Source organism: Nomia melanderi, chromosome 11 (assembly GCF_051020985.1).
Source record: "Nomia melanderi isolate GNS246 chromosome 11, iyNomMela1, whole genome shotgun sequence".
Taxonomy (NCBI): Eukaryota; Metazoa; Arthropoda; class Insecta; order Hymenoptera; family Halictidae; genus Nomia; species Nomia melanderi.
The window spans coordinates 7,498,519-7,515,059 of NC_135009.1; the positions used below are offsets into that span (position 1 = coordinate 7,498,519).

Here is a 16,541-nt window from a genome sequence, read left to right on the forward strand (position 1 = left end):
CGGTTACAATGCGTAAGCCGGACGGCGGCTAGTATTGGGATATGATTAAGCTGTTCCTCGACGCGCACCGACAGCAGCGTTCGAGTTCCCAGAAATCAGACGCGGTGCGGCTGGTGTCGGAATTCGGTATTATTCCAATTATTGCGGACAACCGTTTATCCGAGGCAATCGTCTTGGATTGTAAAGGATCAGTCTTTGGGTCATTTTAATCATTTATTGGAATAATTGATTTGCAGATCATTTGTTTCTAGTTATTCGTGTGAGATTGATCTATTGAGGATGTTTATTTTATTTAGTTATTTATTGGAATAATTTAGTCCTAGATGATTTGTTTCTAGTTATTCGTGTGAGATTAAGTTGTTGAGGATGCTTCGTTGCATTTAGTTATTTATTGGAATAATTGATTTGTACAGTTTAGGTACTTTCATTTATAGGAATTATTTATAGAACTTATCGAAGGATTTATTATTATGGTATTTGGTCACATTTAAGATATTCGCTGGCATTTAAGGGTAATGAAGATACGAAGTTTCGAAATATTCCTCTATTTATGATACAATAATTAAGTGATAATGAAAATTCCTTTAGTAAAATAGTCTTCTCTCCTTTCTACTTCCGTCCATTTTTTCTAGTTAATGTTATCAATAAGTGATGTATAGTATAAAATAGGACGAATTTGTAGAACGAAATGAACGAAACAGAACACAGTTCGTTTATAAAAATGAAGAAATATGTTTTTAAATAATTTCTTAAAATTAAGACGTTACATTTGATTATTGAAACAATGGTCATCTTTGTTCACTCGTTTGTCTGTTGTTAAATTAATTACTTTATTATTCGGTCATCCGAATATCTGATTATCCCAACCACCGTAGTTTCAATTAGTCTTGCGAGTGTAAAAATCAATAGATAAACGATGGATCGTTGGTCCCGTTCGATTAGTTCGCAACCATAACTCCGGTTTCGTTAACGGTTGCGTTAACTACGGGAAAAAGGCAAGATTAAGCGGATTTTTTTCGCGATCCAAGCGGCTGGAACGTCGGCTAGAAACTGCGCTGACCTTAAGCAGCCGTGTATTTGGCGGGCTCGCGCAGTCGCATACAAATTGAGTTAGCGGCCTCGTGGTAATGGAGGTAGATAGACGAGAAACGCGGGCGAACGGGCTGACGGGACGGGACCGTGTCCGCAAGAGGAGGCGAGTAGATTCTGGCTTCAACTGAGACATCTTCGATACCGACTCCCTCTACTTTATCTAATAATCTAATCCATTCATATACTCTAAATCTGATACAAATGCAAGCTCGCTTGAATACTAACAGATAGATGGAATTCAAAATAAAAGTTGCAATTCTAAGCATAGGACAACAGAACATTTATCAAGGTATCTGAATCGTTTCAATATAAAATTTGCAAAGTGTACAAATGGAAATATTTAGAAGAATTTTCCATTTTCCATTTGAGGAATTCCTTCATTTCAATCACGAGGCTTCTTTCATTTGGATGTTTAGTAACATTTGAAGTGAAATTTGAAAGACGAAATAATCACACCTTGAGAAATATTTAATTTACCCCTTGGTTTTTATATATTATTCAAAATATACTATGTTTCTGAACAATTGTCTAGTGATATACGATTACAAGCGGATAATATTAGATGCAACATCAGCGAACTGATTTTTAAAAAATTACTTCATCCCCATTAAATAACCATTGTTATAAGAAAATTGAAGGGACACGAAGAATTTGAGGTTCTCTGAGTTTTCTCGAAACATTTCCCTGATCGAACGGCCGAGACAGCCGCGCCGAGAGGCGAATCGCAAATAATGTCCCTAAAAATGGCAACGTCTCCGCGCTCCTTTTTGCAACAGGCATTTCACCCGGCGCGCAGCTCGATCGAAAGGTTGACTCTCCTTTTATCGTGAATCCGAACAAACTGACTGGACAAGCTCGAATGGAGGATTCAAGCCGCGTTTTTCGCGTGCGCGACCGATTGGTATTCCAGCCGGCGGCTCCCCGAACTGGGAATTGTAAATTGATAAACGCTCCACTGCGTTTCACGATAAAGAAGAAGGGGCCCGTGCGCGAGACACTCCTATCTTTTTTCGCCCCGAAATCTTGCGCTATTGATCCTTCTTCTACGTGGGAAGAAAGGAATTTTTCGAACCCTTGAATATTAAAACATTCACCATTTAGAGCCAGACGGTTGTTTTCAAGTATTTAGTTGGTTTTTAAATCTATTCTTGAAAAAATCATATTAATAAACTATTAAAAAGTTTAGACAATAATTCGTAGGTATTTAAATAAAGGATTGTATTTCTAAAATTATCAATCTGCAATATTCAGCACTTCGACAGACCTTTCCTCCAGATTGCAGAGTTAAATAATTAACTTAGAACATAATAAACAATAAATGATATAATAAATAATTATGAATATAATAAGAATGAGATACTATTAATATAAAAACATACAAGTATCCATAAAGAAATCAATAAACTACAAATATCAATAAAATTTGCCCCATGTTCGCTTCAATTTTATTTTAATAGAGCAATTCATAAAGTAAAATGAAAATCTCGATGATATAAGTCACAAATAAAAATCTGTTTTTATACGAACGCCCGTAATTTAATTACGATTTGCGTGGAACGTTGAGTTTCAGAGGAGAATATGGCTTCTATCAACGCGGCACGCGCGGCAGCGGTTCCGATTTTTCGAGGAAGCGAATTAATTAAATTTCATTCACGAATCAATCGGTCCATCCAGCGACCTCGGATCCATAATACATAAAGAACGGCGGGGGATATTTGCAATTCCGAATGGCTTGGAGCCCGAAGTTAGTTCGCCCCCGGTAATGGACGAAGAAACACGGGCTTCGGGTAATAATTTCACTCGACTATCGGCTCCGGACAAAAACGGAGCCGGGGTGCGGGGAGGACGGGATCTTTCTTATTGTTTGGCAGTAATTGAGTTTTTGAGTAATGTATTCAGGGGACGTTCGATCTTTTGCGGCGCCTCATTAGAAAACTTCCCGTGCCTCTAAATTTTTCATGCCGTATTGGCGTCGTGAAAATGGAACCATCTTTCCACACTTCCTTCTCCTTGCACGAATAAAGATTACCCGATTCTCGAACATTCTCACAGAATCAAATAAATCTGTAATTTATAACCAATTAACGTTGTACCAATGATAGTACAGAGATCTTGATTTTTCAAAAAACACGAACCGCGGAATTTTCTTTATTAGATTTCGATAAGGGATTTTCACGCGAATTTTCTTATAGACTAAATTCACATAAATTCGAAGTGAATGAAAATTTGTACACTCTGCGGGAAGCTTTCTCACTGTGGAACAAAGTAAAAGTGTTATCAAATTTTATGAATTCTTCTACTCCACTGCATTCTCGGCACAGTGGTTTTTTATACCTATCGATAAGCTATAAAGTTCAGCGTGCAGCTGAATTTCAATCCTATAGAATTGATCCATATCGGTCGGTGTTTTTAGAACAGTCGATATTGAAGCCAAGATCTTCACTTACCATTTAACTATCCTTTGGTACCAGAATTAGTTTCTTTCAAAACTCCTCTACAATTATCAACTACAAAACCTTCTTATTACAATTTCCATTTTAAATCCTAAACCTCTTAACCTTACCATCGTTTTATCCTTTAATGCCAATACATTTCAAGATAAATCGAACAATTCGAAATAAACTTGATACTTATGTAGGCGAAAAAATAAGCCCACAGCAATTACAGGCAATTAACCGATTGTAAATATTGCGAAACAAATTTTTACGGGATCCTGTTATCCTCGGTCGCGTTTATCGGTCGGTGGTCTTCGGCGTCGTGCCGTTCCGAGTTGTTCCTCCGTCTCTCCGGCTTCACAGGCCGCGGCGTCGATTAGCATACGAATGCGCGCGACCTTGCCGCGCCATTGGTCGCCTCCGACAAGAAAATCCGTAATGCACGCGCGTGCATCGGCGCATCCGAACACCTCTCCTTGCTTACGTCGGAGAATCATTTCAGTGCAAGCGTGCAGTCGATACCAGGCATTCGGTGGAAACGGCCCTCGTTAACGCACCATACCATGCCATTGTTCCCTGCAGACTTCCCGCGAACTTCCAAACTATTCCAGCATCGAGCTACATTGCATCGAACCCCAACAATCCATTAGCAATTTTCTTAATCACGTCGGTGAATTAATAACCGAGAATAATAAGAAACATGCGCCGATGATGTAGCTTCAATATTCGGCTTCATTCAGTTTACCGTGACAGTTGAATGTTTGTTTGATTTCTGCGATGTAATTGCTTTTAGCAATGAAATGAAATGTTTGTTTCTTTTGCATCATATTCGATATGACATATTTCGTGTTGTAATTATTGTTTCAAATATTACATTTAACAGTTGGCCTGAGTGGGATTGGCAGTTCTATTGAAAGTCGAATATTTTATTCGCTACGTTTTTAATTTTGAACTAGTTATGACTACCTAATTGCTAAATAGCTTGGAATTTCCCAAGAAATTTCTATTTTACCTATTTCTTTAAAGTATTCAGGCTACAAATGCATAGGAATTCACAGTCTAAACATAATATAAATATTAAATCAGGGGTGTGCAGTTCACAAATCTCCCTATGAAGCGGTTTAACCGCAATGGTTAACAAATGTTCCATATGGAAAAGAATATTTTTTCTCATGTTTCAAAAAGTATGTCTCGTAAACAGTGAAATATCCAAAGGCCGAGCAGAATCATGGGACATTTATGACGTGAACGTAAGGGTTGACAAGCATCCAATAATGAAAACACACTTTCTTCTTATGCTCCAAGAATTTCGTAGCGCAAAGGGTTAAATGCGAATCGAAGGAAAAGAGACGGGTGTGCACGGTGGTCGTGACGTAACAATGTGGAAGGGGCGGTACAGGAATTCATCCGCGAGAGTCGATCGCGCGCGTCGACGTTACGACGAGAGAAGTCGAAAGTCACCCGTAAAATTTACAGCCGGCCGATGCCGCGGCGGTGGTACGCGCACGTATATACGACGGCCGGCCGACGTGACAATGCCGGACGTGCACTTATACGGGCTGCATTATAATTTGCATTGTGAGCCGCGCGCCATGTGCGTGCGTGCGTGCGCGCGCGCTCGAAAACGCACGAGATATCGCGTTACACGCGCCTTTCCGGAGAATACACGGCCGCGCCGCGTGTGCGGCGAATTCGGAACATGTGCATAGACACGGGAACGGGGAAACGTACGCGGAAGAAAGTTCTCCAGTGACTCTCAATATCCGAAAAATAGTTTCCCTTCATATTAATTTCTTATTAACCCCTTGCCCTACAATATTGTGTCACATTCGTGGCGAAGATTTCAAATAGAATGTAGGAAACATAAATACTATTCAAATTGTTTGAAGGAAAATTACATGCTGTTCCTCTGTTATCAGTTTTCTCTTGAAGTTTCTCTTGTTTTGAATAAATTATTAATAACAAAGTAGTTGGATGGATTACGGTTCGGAAGATAATCATAAGGCAAGGGGTTAATTAATAACTCCTATAAAAATAAAAATATTTCAACATTGATAATAAGAAGTGGAAAAGAATTTTGAAACGTTTCTCTTGGAAATAAGAATTGAAAAGTGAGAAATGTCATTTGCAATATGACAAATGTAGTCTGGGTTTTCATTTCGAGTCACCTCGGTGCACCCTTTGATGACTGCGCTCAATGATCGCCGGCTTAATGAGAATTTTATTACGTTTGTAGCATACAAATAAGGTATGCACAATAAAATGTTCTGTAGTATTGAAGGATGTAATTCCTCTTAAATCATTTGTTTGAATTTTTCTTTATGAGGGTTCGTTTTATAGGTAACCTGCGAAGGTTGTGATCTCTAAAATTGTCATAAAATACAATCACCACATTGAATATTGGATTATTCAAGCATCAACTGCATATTACACTTTGGAAAATCTATTTTGAAACTTGTGTAAGTTTTGGAATTTTCATTTTTCTATTGTAAGTTAATTCATTATTACAAAAGACAATAGTTACTTGAAATACATTGCTAGAAACTACTCGAGATTCTAACTAAATACACTTACAAGTCAGGAAATATTTAATTCTTTGCAGTGTTCACGATTTTGAGGAAGAAAAAAAAGGGGGAGACATCGTTTATTTGGTCAACTGCATTAACATGAAATAAGATAAAAGCTCAAGCAGCCATTTTTCGTTTCGAAATATGTATAAGGAGCCGGCTTTATGGATACACACCGATAGTGCCGCATAAATAAAGGTCCGCCGGTATCGAAGCGGAATAAATCCGCGCGCAGGAAAGCGGTCCTCACTTTCACCGGGGGCTTTAAATCAGTCCGCGTCCGCGCGCGTTAATTTGCATGATGCGTGAAAGGAACTGTGTACTTTTGTTTGATTTATCGTCGCGGTTTAGCCGTAAGTTGGTCCCCGCACGATTTAATACCCCGACGTTCGCGATCTTTATCTTTCCGCAGGAATCACTTCTCTTAATCGTTTCTGCGACTTTAATCTTGCATCTCTTGACGTTAATTATTATCTTGACGGTGCATCGAATTTCAATTGAAAAAATCGACGTCCTTATTTTAATTCCCTTGACAAACATCTACCAGCACAATGACTGTATTGTCAACATTTCTTAGCGAAGTAAAATTTATTCGCTGAACCCGAAAATCATTCTCTGGTCTTCTCGCGAAAAACAGAATCTCAAAGTTTAGGAATCACGCCAGAAATTAAGAGCAAAAGATGACAAAAGGAATTGTTCAAGCTAACAATAAGTACCAACTATGATTCAACATTTCTGATTTTTCACAGAATACGAAAGAAACTCTTAAATGACTAAAAGAAGAAAGAAACGCCGTTAAAATTACAGCTTAACTCGATAATATTTCTTAACTAGTTAAGAAATCTCCGCAGAAAATGCAAAGAAAATAAACAGAAAACATCCCTGGAGCCTCGTAATTTTTGTTCTTCGCAGAACCGGTAAGAAACTCGCCGAGAACGGACACAAAACACCCTCGGAATCTCGTAACTTTTGCTTACCACGGAATCAAGAACAATGTACAATTGCTTCGATTCGAAGCAAAATTTGAATTACGCAGGAAAGGAGGCTCAAGTAGTGAAGTTCTCGCGAAACAGCGTCCACGGAAGGATTCGCGAGGGTGAAACAAAGGTGCGCGCCAGGAAAGAGGGAACGAAGCCCAACAGAGAGGGAGGGAGAGAGTGCTGCGTGCGACAGCTGAGGACAGAGAACCTGGAGGAAAGCAAGGAAGGGTGGGGAAGGCAGTGAATTAAGTTTCTCCGCCCCTGAGGCCGACACATTCGCCGGTGCTCGTCACGACCACCCCCTGGGGGTCCTGCAAATCTTTCAATGGAAATTCCGCGTGAAGGGGACACGCCGCCTCGAGCCTCGCCTCGATCATATTGAAATTAAACCGTTCACGACCCCCGGAATCATCGATTTCAGAAACGGGGATGGATTTCACCCCCTCATGCAGTTACAGACAGAAGAACTCTTGTCTCCGGTTTCTTGTTACATGGAATTCGTAGATCGCTGGAGAGAATAAAGAAAAGACGTGACTGCGCGAGGGTTGAGGAATCGTGGACTAATTGTCGGTGTTGTATAATTGCTACCATAGATTATGGATTGTGTGTGTTTATAGCACACATGATTGTTTACAACATGGAATAATAACATTGAAAATTCTAATTATATTTTTAGAACGAAATTATCATCATAGGAACGCGTGTTTATTTGTTTTTCTGTTATAGAAAAGTATGGAAAAAAGATCTAGAAAGTAAAGAAGTATTTAGATTCTTCGTTTTAATATAACTATGTGATTTCATTTTTTACAATTTATTCCATTGAATTTTCAATTATTCCTTGCTGGATTAATTAGCAAATGTGTTTTCTTTTCTAAGGAGATATGACTCGTTAGTGGTACAACAGCAATCCAATGTGTTTAGTTGTTCATTTCCCGGTATTCACACGATAAAATTGTTTTGTCAAGATCGGTATCATCTTTTTCCTTGATATAAATACTTTCTCAATTGTCGAAAACCGGATAAGTATTAACAGGCTCTTTTCTTCGACTGCGAACCTGGGAAGCGTGCATCCGGGCTGCGATGTCTAGAGCCGTTTGATCAACGGCGATTGGCTCCGTTCATGCGGGAGAGCCAATACTCCGTGAACGAAAAATGAACGTCGGCGAAACGAAGTTTCGATGGCCTGGTTCGCGCGAGAAGAGCGATCACGCCGCTTTGCACAGGTCACAAAGCCACCCTTTCACTTTATGGGTCCACGTGGTCCTGCTAATCGCGATATTTCTACCCCGGTCCGGTGAAACGATCGTCATTTGTCCGTTGAAGGAGAAACGAACAGATCTGTTTGGAAACAGAGGAAAACATTCGCGTGCTAGAAATGCGACGTATTCGTTTAAACGAGATAAATAAGGTGTATTTACCTTGCAGGAGATTCGATCGAATTGGTTTAACGCTGAATCTTCTTGGATAAGACTACTTTTATTGTTGTTACTTATCTTTTTGAACGGTTAAAAGCAAAAGACACTTACCTTTGTTGCTGAAAGAGACTCAAGTTTGACAAGTGCGACCAGCCTTTGAAAACTGGTAGTTCAAGGATAACTTGGAAACTATTAAAATTAGAAATTTGAGAAAATAAAAGAGATAGCTACTCTTATCGCCAATTCTATATGACTGACAAAGATAAATTAAACTCTTTTTAATTTCACTATCAAATAGGAGTATACTATATCTTTCAAAATACTTTGTTATTTAAAAAGAATTACCTAATAATAAAATACAATCGTTTCACTACATCTATCAAATCTTAGTTTCTCTTAGAAGAAAAACCCAAAAACTCTGTCTGCCCGTTCTCAGTCATTCCACAGTCTATAAAATAAAACGGAAAACAAAGATCCCTACGTGCAATGTCGATCCGATTCAATTTTTACCGCCCTTCTCGAAGCCGGCGCGAAGAAAAGGTGGTTGGAAAAAATACACAGGTCCGAAGTGAACAAACGCGGAATCACTCGTTGCGGTCAGCTCTGTCCATAAACCAGCGGCTCGTAAAAGTAACAGAATTAGTCGGCCAGGACTTTTATTACCGTCCCATAAATTTCCATCCATCGGCGGAACCGAAATTATCCGTCCGGAGTTAGTTCCTGCCGCTTTCTCTTTTCCCTGCGCGGCGCTCGCTCGCGGACACCTGTGATATTGTCCGCGGTTCTTGCAACCGCCATGGAACTTGCCGTTTGACCCGCGGCCACGGGGCCCGAATTATTATTGCGTTACACGGTGCTGCTTCCACCTGCGCTGAGATACGCAGCCCAGCAGCTGGCTCCCAATTCAGAACTGTGTAATTTAGTCACCTATGGAATCTCCGTCGCGGTCGTTTTGAACCTCGAAACGTGTTCCGGGTGGTTAAACCGTAAGACGTGTGGTGATCGGGTCTTTTCTGACCCGGACGTTGCAAGATCGCATTAAGTTTCTCAGTTTTTCACGGTTAAATTAACCCTTAATCTCTTGCACTGGAAAGACGTGCCAACCACGTCGAGATGTTTTTGTTCTAAAATTGTTAATAGCGTCTTATACACATTGTGCATTACACATACCAGATTGTTTGTATGTATCACTCTATGCGAAATTATTAGTAAACAACATTAGGGTACATATCCGCGTAAATAGGTGAAAACAAAATTCTTCGCATAAGACTGCTAAATCTCAGAATTCGTTTCTAGCGTAAGAGGTGAAAGGTTGTTTGAGTAAAATTTTCCTTCGTGCGATTTTTGTTGAATAATAATAACCGTAATAAATTATTAGTAGTTTAATATTTAATTATTGTTGAGTATATTATATTGTAATTTATTGTTGAAAATATTTAACAGAAATTTGACGAGGATAAGAGGAGTGAGTGGTTAAAATAAGATTAGTTATTCTCTTTTCATGGAAATGTCTACTTTTTGAGAACGTAGAAAAATTGAAGATGTAGAATATTTGCAATGAGAAATAAGGAGCATGACAGGTGAAATAAGGATAAAGTACGATAAAGTAAATATGTCGTATGGGAAATATGGAACCATAAATTGAATGGTAAATGAATGGGGTGCAATGAAATAAAGAAAACAGTGTTCTGATTTTAATAATGATAAAAGAAGGGGAAATAGAATGGGAAGGGAGAAATATAAGGAAAAAGAGAGTGAAAGAAATGATCAAAGAGATTTCTTATAACGCGGGGTATGTGCAAATGTCGCAGCTGGTCGCCAATACAAACTGTGTAATTTAGCTGCCTTTGGGAGCCCCATCGCGACTGATTTAAGAGCTGGATATTCAGGCTCTTCGATCAAATTAGTCGATCAAGATTTAGTTCGGATAAACTTGGGAAAGAAGTACCTATAAAGTGGACACTTTTTCCAATATGGTTAAATTATTCTTGCCTAACCAGGTATCGTGTCCACAGATCACTTAGGGGATCCTTATCTCCAAATTGAATGCTTAAAATTAGTATCCTTCCATGCAGATCAAAACAGTCCGAGATATTCAGGTGTACGTTCAACGAAATGGCTATATTATTCAACAGGTTGCGACAGATTGTGAATGTGATACGTATTTCCGGTGGATGAAGATATAAAGCTGTGTCACACAAATTTCTACCGATACTGGTATTCGGAACACGTCTTCGCGTTCTATAAAAAGAATCTAAGTAAATAGTATGCTCAGAATATTCATAAAAACTCGAATGATCATATTGCATACCGGCAGTTTCCTATTTTACAATTTCTAGCAAGATTCTCCAAAGGAAAATTAAATGAATCTATACGATATCCCATTTCGAAGATAAACGAATTAAAATAAATTAAAAATTTCCATTTAACTAAATTTCTGTTTAACCCCTTGATGTCTATGATTTCTTTTACAACTCTAATCGATACGGCCACTTTGTCATTAATAATTTATTTGAAAAATAGAAAAATTCTAAGCATATGTTACGCCTATATTACCTTTTAAGTATAATAGTCGATTACAGAAGAACAATATTTACTTTGCAATCGAATAAACTGAGTAATATATATATATTTGTAATATAGTAATATATGTATATTTGTTGAATCATGTTGAAAATCTTCACCACGAGTCTCACTCGTTGTAGGACAAGGGGTTAACGAGTAATTAAAAATCTTCGTCAGTGAACTTTCATGCATGGTAAGCTTAATTCCAGTCGCTCGTAAATATCTCGAAGGTGTTGCGTTAAGATGGCGTCAAGGGTGCGAGGGTTTAATAAATTATCGCCGGCGAAGGGTTGATTGGCACGTGTCACGGCTAAGAGTCGGAGTAGCTCATTTCTATCCACGTTGTAACTCATTCCACCGATAATGACAATAACCCGCCGCACGTCCCGTCCTGTCCCTTTCACGTCGCGACGCGACGCCTACAATCGGCCTGTCCGACCAGCAATACGCGCGCGCGCGCCTCTACCTGTGGCGAAGCAGGTGCCATCACGGCTTGTAATGTAATAATCCGCCGCGTGGCCAGGTCAAACGATTATTACCGGCTACAGGTGTTACTATCGGGAAAGGCAGGCCCAGGCAACAAAGTTGGCTGCCGACCGCAGCTTTTATGGGACCACACAGCACGATAGTCAACGGGAGTGACCGAAGTGTGCGCTACCTGCGCACCGCACCGAGAAAGAAACCATGAAAAACAATAGTAAATACTGAACCATAGGTCACTAAACTATGTCCAGTAGGCACTACAATTAAACTATTGACAGAATGAGTACCTTTATAAATGTATTGTATTCGGAAATATCTTCTATTACTGGATATATAAATATTATATAGGGAACATAAACTTGGTTACCTGTATATCGGGAAACCATTATTCTGTAGACATAAGTAGAAACAATAGTTACTTTGATGGGGAATTAGTGGTTTAGGGTTAATAATATTTAAGTCAGTTTTCGGAAGTAATTTTTAGCTGTATTTCGTTGTTATAGAATAATTTTAGAATAATTGGAGATCATAATTAAGTATATAATCGAGTGAAATTTGTATTTAGTAATATTAGTAATTTTCCAAAATTTAGCGAAGCTAGAGGATATTAAGAAATTTTATCTAATAAATAACGAGATAACTGTTGTTCAGTTGTTGTCTTCATCAATGTTAAAAATAGTTTCCTTTAATTATTTTCGTGATCATTCTTGTTAAAATTAGGCAATGCCATTTTATGGTAAAAACTAAATTTTTTGATGCATAAATTTTTATGTAAGAATTGTAGGATATAATAAAATTTCTAGAAACTGTTTCGAGGCACTTGATCATAAATTCTCTTCGATCGATCGTTAGCCGTGTTTTACGTGCAATAACGAAGACGTTGTTCTCGTCAGTTGGTGTCCGAATCTTTTAGATGCAATCGATGATAACCTTTACTGCCGAGACGTTTCATCGAAGAGTTTAGGTGAACGGTCACTACGAAAACGATGTCGTTCGGTGGAGATTGGCTCTCACCCGACCAGAGTATCGAGGAGCAAACCGTGTCTTTTATTTGCAGACGATTCTACTCGGCGACAGCGGAGTTGGCAAGACCTCGCTGTTGGTCCAGTTCGATACCGGGAGATTTCAGCACGGAAACTTTGCAGCCACTGTTGGCATTGGGTTCACGGTACGTAGACACGACGACGTTCAATATTTATTCATTTGTTTAGGCAACAGCCTGCGACTATCGCGACTGTTTAATATCGCTTCGCGATCGCGATCGAGATACTCCGAACTTATTGATTTATTGCTTTTACCAACTTTAACAGAATGTTTGATAGAAACTCTGAAAAATGAATATTAAATTTTTTAATCAAATTAAATTATAATTATATATATTATATTATCGAAATTATCCTTTGCATTTTCAAAATGTGTCAACATAATTTTAATTACATAAAAAATATCACATAAATAAAGTATTGGATTCTTTTCTTTCAAAAAAGAAAGATGATTCACAACATTCTCCAAATCGCGTTTCGCAAATAAATGATTCTTTGTTTTGCATATCTTGTACGAAAATATTAAAGAAAACATCTAACTTCCAAGATTACAAATTCTTCAAGTAGAGAATATTAATATCTGTGCATTTAGCAGCTCCCAATTTTATTTCGCACAACGCATTACCATAAAAATCAATTCTCATGCCTAAACAATTACATTAGCAATACAAGATCGCGGGTAAAGACAAAATAAAACCAAAGCGTTAGGGGATGCGTCGAATCTCAATTGAAAACTACTTGAATTTCATTCCAGCGAACGATTTGGAGACCGTTGAATCGATCGTGATCGCGTTTCGCGATAAGTCGCGGAGGATCGCGCGCGACAGCCGCGTGTATCAGCGTCTGCCAATGCGAGCAATGCATTTATGCGCGATGCCAACCGCCCCGAAGCTGCTTTTACAGCCGATCTCTCGCGGGTATTTACACGCTCGGGAAATTTATGAGCGAGCTCGTCGTTTTTCCTTGTCAAAGCGGATCGTCGATTTTGTCACGATCCCGCGCGGACTTTCACTATCATTTTATTTTAGCGTCTCGACTTAACGAGAGGGTAACCCCATCTTATCCCCATCGCGCTCTTGTCAATGTTGATTTTCGATTTTGTCACGGACCGCCGCGAATCCGACCGTGTTGCCTGGCGTCTCGAACTACCGCCATTTTATTTTGTACCGGAAGATTAACCCCTTTCCTTACGATTTATTTCGCGACTATCCTTCTTCAAATTCACGATTAATTAAAAAAAGCAATAAATCTGAAATCATTGTAGGTATGTCCGTGTTTATTATAAAAATTAAATGTTAAATAAGAATCTTTAATTTTCACTTGAACAAAAATAATACTCGTATTCGTTGAATTCAGCTTGAAGACTTTATTATGAGTTCCACTCGATCTTTTAAGGTAAGGGGTTAACGAGGCTAGAATTTCGACATATTCTCGTCGCTTTATCCTGTCGGCGTCCTGTTTTAGAAAGAATTCTTCTAGAAGATTTGTATCTACGAATTTTAAACATTCTTTTAAGTCTTAAAACAGTTGTAGAAGTTCGAAAACGATTTTGGAGTGTGAGAGTTCGAGTTTCGTCGAATAACGAACCAAAATATCTGCATGGCGCTTTATAGAATATTTTATTGGTAAGATCATTTTCAATATCATCTTCTTTATTGAAAATTATACGATAGCATTGTACCAGATTTATTGAGCAACGTTCGTTTCAATTGAATATTAATTACGAAACTCTCATATGGAACTTATTAAAAAATTTTATGCTCGCCGCGCCATTTTGGAGATTTCAATCAAGAAGATATACGACACATACGTTTTACCAATAAAGAAAGATATTATTCTTAATAAGATTTGCGAATGGTTGCTCGCTGTTTACGAAAACGAGAATAATTAAAAAGTATTTTAATCTAACTTCCCCGGGGATAAACAGAACGAGTATGAACGAGACTGCGTATAATTACTCGAATTCGCACGGACTTGTATAAGCGATGCTCCGCGATTGTGATTCCGATCGGACGGAGTTGTTCGTTCATTATCGAGTCGGTGAATTTTTAAATTCGGCCGCTTGGAAAGGAACGGGATAATATTAATAACGTACATCGAATATAATTTTCGTTACCAAAAGCCGGGGCATTATTTGCCCGCGCCCCTGTGTGTACCGGAGGAAACCGCAATAACATTGATCGAGAGTAATATTCAATTGTAATTCACGACGATATCACGTCCTCGTTAAATACACCGTATCGAATACTGCAAATAACAGGTCGGCGATCCACAAAAGCATTCGAATCATTAAATAAAGCAATATGTAACGCCGCGAGCGAAACTATGACAAACCTGGCGTTTCTGTATAAGATGAATGCTCACGTCCCTACTGTGCAACGTGACTGACAAACGTATTACTGGAATAGTATTTATCGTTATTAATCATCCTACTATCGTAATTTATTACTCACCAAATATTTAGATACAGCCGACGCCGTTTCCATTTTTAAAACCGTGTAACTCCATTCCTTATTCTGAAAATATAGGAAAATAATCACGGCAACCGTAAGAACAGAAATGATCAATAATAGTGATAGAGGAATGAGAATTTTCAGGTGGCCAAAAGAAGTTTCTAGAAAATGAAATAAAGAGTTACGAGTTGTAAATTCTTTTCTACTTTGCTTGAAAATTGTTGCAAAGTGGGTTTCCTTTAATGTAATTGTCGGAAGATTTTTTTTTTCATTGCTTCAGGAAGAAATCTGTCTTTGTGGTTTCTTCTTTTCAGCCAAGTCGACTGCGTCATCTTTTAAATTTCTATACCAATAAAGAAATTATAAACCAGCCGACGATTAAGCATGAAGTATAAACGAGTATGCTCATCGTTGATTTTTCAAGTGACGTCATGTCGGTCACGTTAGACTTGCTTGTCTACAATCAAAACAATCCAACAATTTAAGCGTAAATCGTGAAGTACAATTTTACACTTGAAACATTTAACAGCTTCTTGAAATCTACACGACACTTTTCGAAACTAACTGACCTGGGAATCACACATAAAACAAGAAACAAAGCTATTTTATTCCAATACTCCACAGATTTACCTTATACGAAGTTTAATGTTAAGAATGAAATTCTAGCTTTACTGCATCAAGTCAAATTTCAACTGACAATTCTTCTCGAATGCAAAGGATCACGGAGTTCCATATTTAATTAACTTCTCTATAAAAAAGGGCTTTTAACGATTCTACAAATCCTCGTCAACAAAGGATTAACACTAAAACCACCACACCCAATAAAATAAGCCTCAGTTTTCTTATTCCACAATAATTGATATTACTCGTACTATAAGAAATGGACGAAGAAACCAAAAAAATCTATTTCTACAGTTTCGATAAGGACTGCATATAATCGTACTAAACACTCAGTAATTCTATAGTTTTCTTAAATTCTTCCTTCGAACATGTCGGATGGACTTTTTTTGAAGGAATTGCATCGGCGGTTGCGCGCAAAATCGATATTGTCTCGTTTCCCTGCGCAACGTTACGATACCGCACTTTCGAGTCGCGGGAGACAGACGTCCGCGGCGAGGGCAACGTCGTGCCGTATCGTCGAGAAAGTTGAAATTGCTCTATCAAGGCGGCCGGCCGGTCGGTCGCAGATTTCTCCTGTAACACGTGTCTGTCTCGTGACGGCCGTGTCTCGTCGCGGCTTTCCCGCGGAACTTTCGTCTCTCGTTACGAGCACATCCCGCGCAGCCACGGGAAAACGCCTGTCCGCCGCGCGATCCCGAACCAAGACGCTCGCGGCGCGGGTTCGTTCGCGATTTTAATTGGCCGAGTTATTCGCGGCGCGGCCCGCCGTGTTTCGTAACGATTCCGTTACGCGAGGAACGCGTTTAGCAATCGGTCTCTCGCCCTCCGATTTTATTTAGGCTAAGTCGCGGAGAGATGACCCAATCATTTTAACACTAAAACTACCG

At 38.9% G+C, this 16,541-nt stretch overlaps 1 protein-coding gene across 1 annotated transcript in view; it reads left to right on the top strand.

Moving 5' to 3' along the window:
• Positions 1–16,541, top strand: part of LOC116428878 (ras-related protein Rab-37) — a 139,035-nt gene that overhangs the window by 27,883 nt on the left and 94,611 nt on the right. Inside the window, exon 4 of the mRNA XM_031981065.2 lies at positions 12,595–12,705. Within this exon, the coding sequence (XP_031836925.1) occupies positions 12,595–12,705 (111 nt within the window). The remainder of the gene's footprint in view (positions 1–12,594; positions 12,706–16,541) is intronic.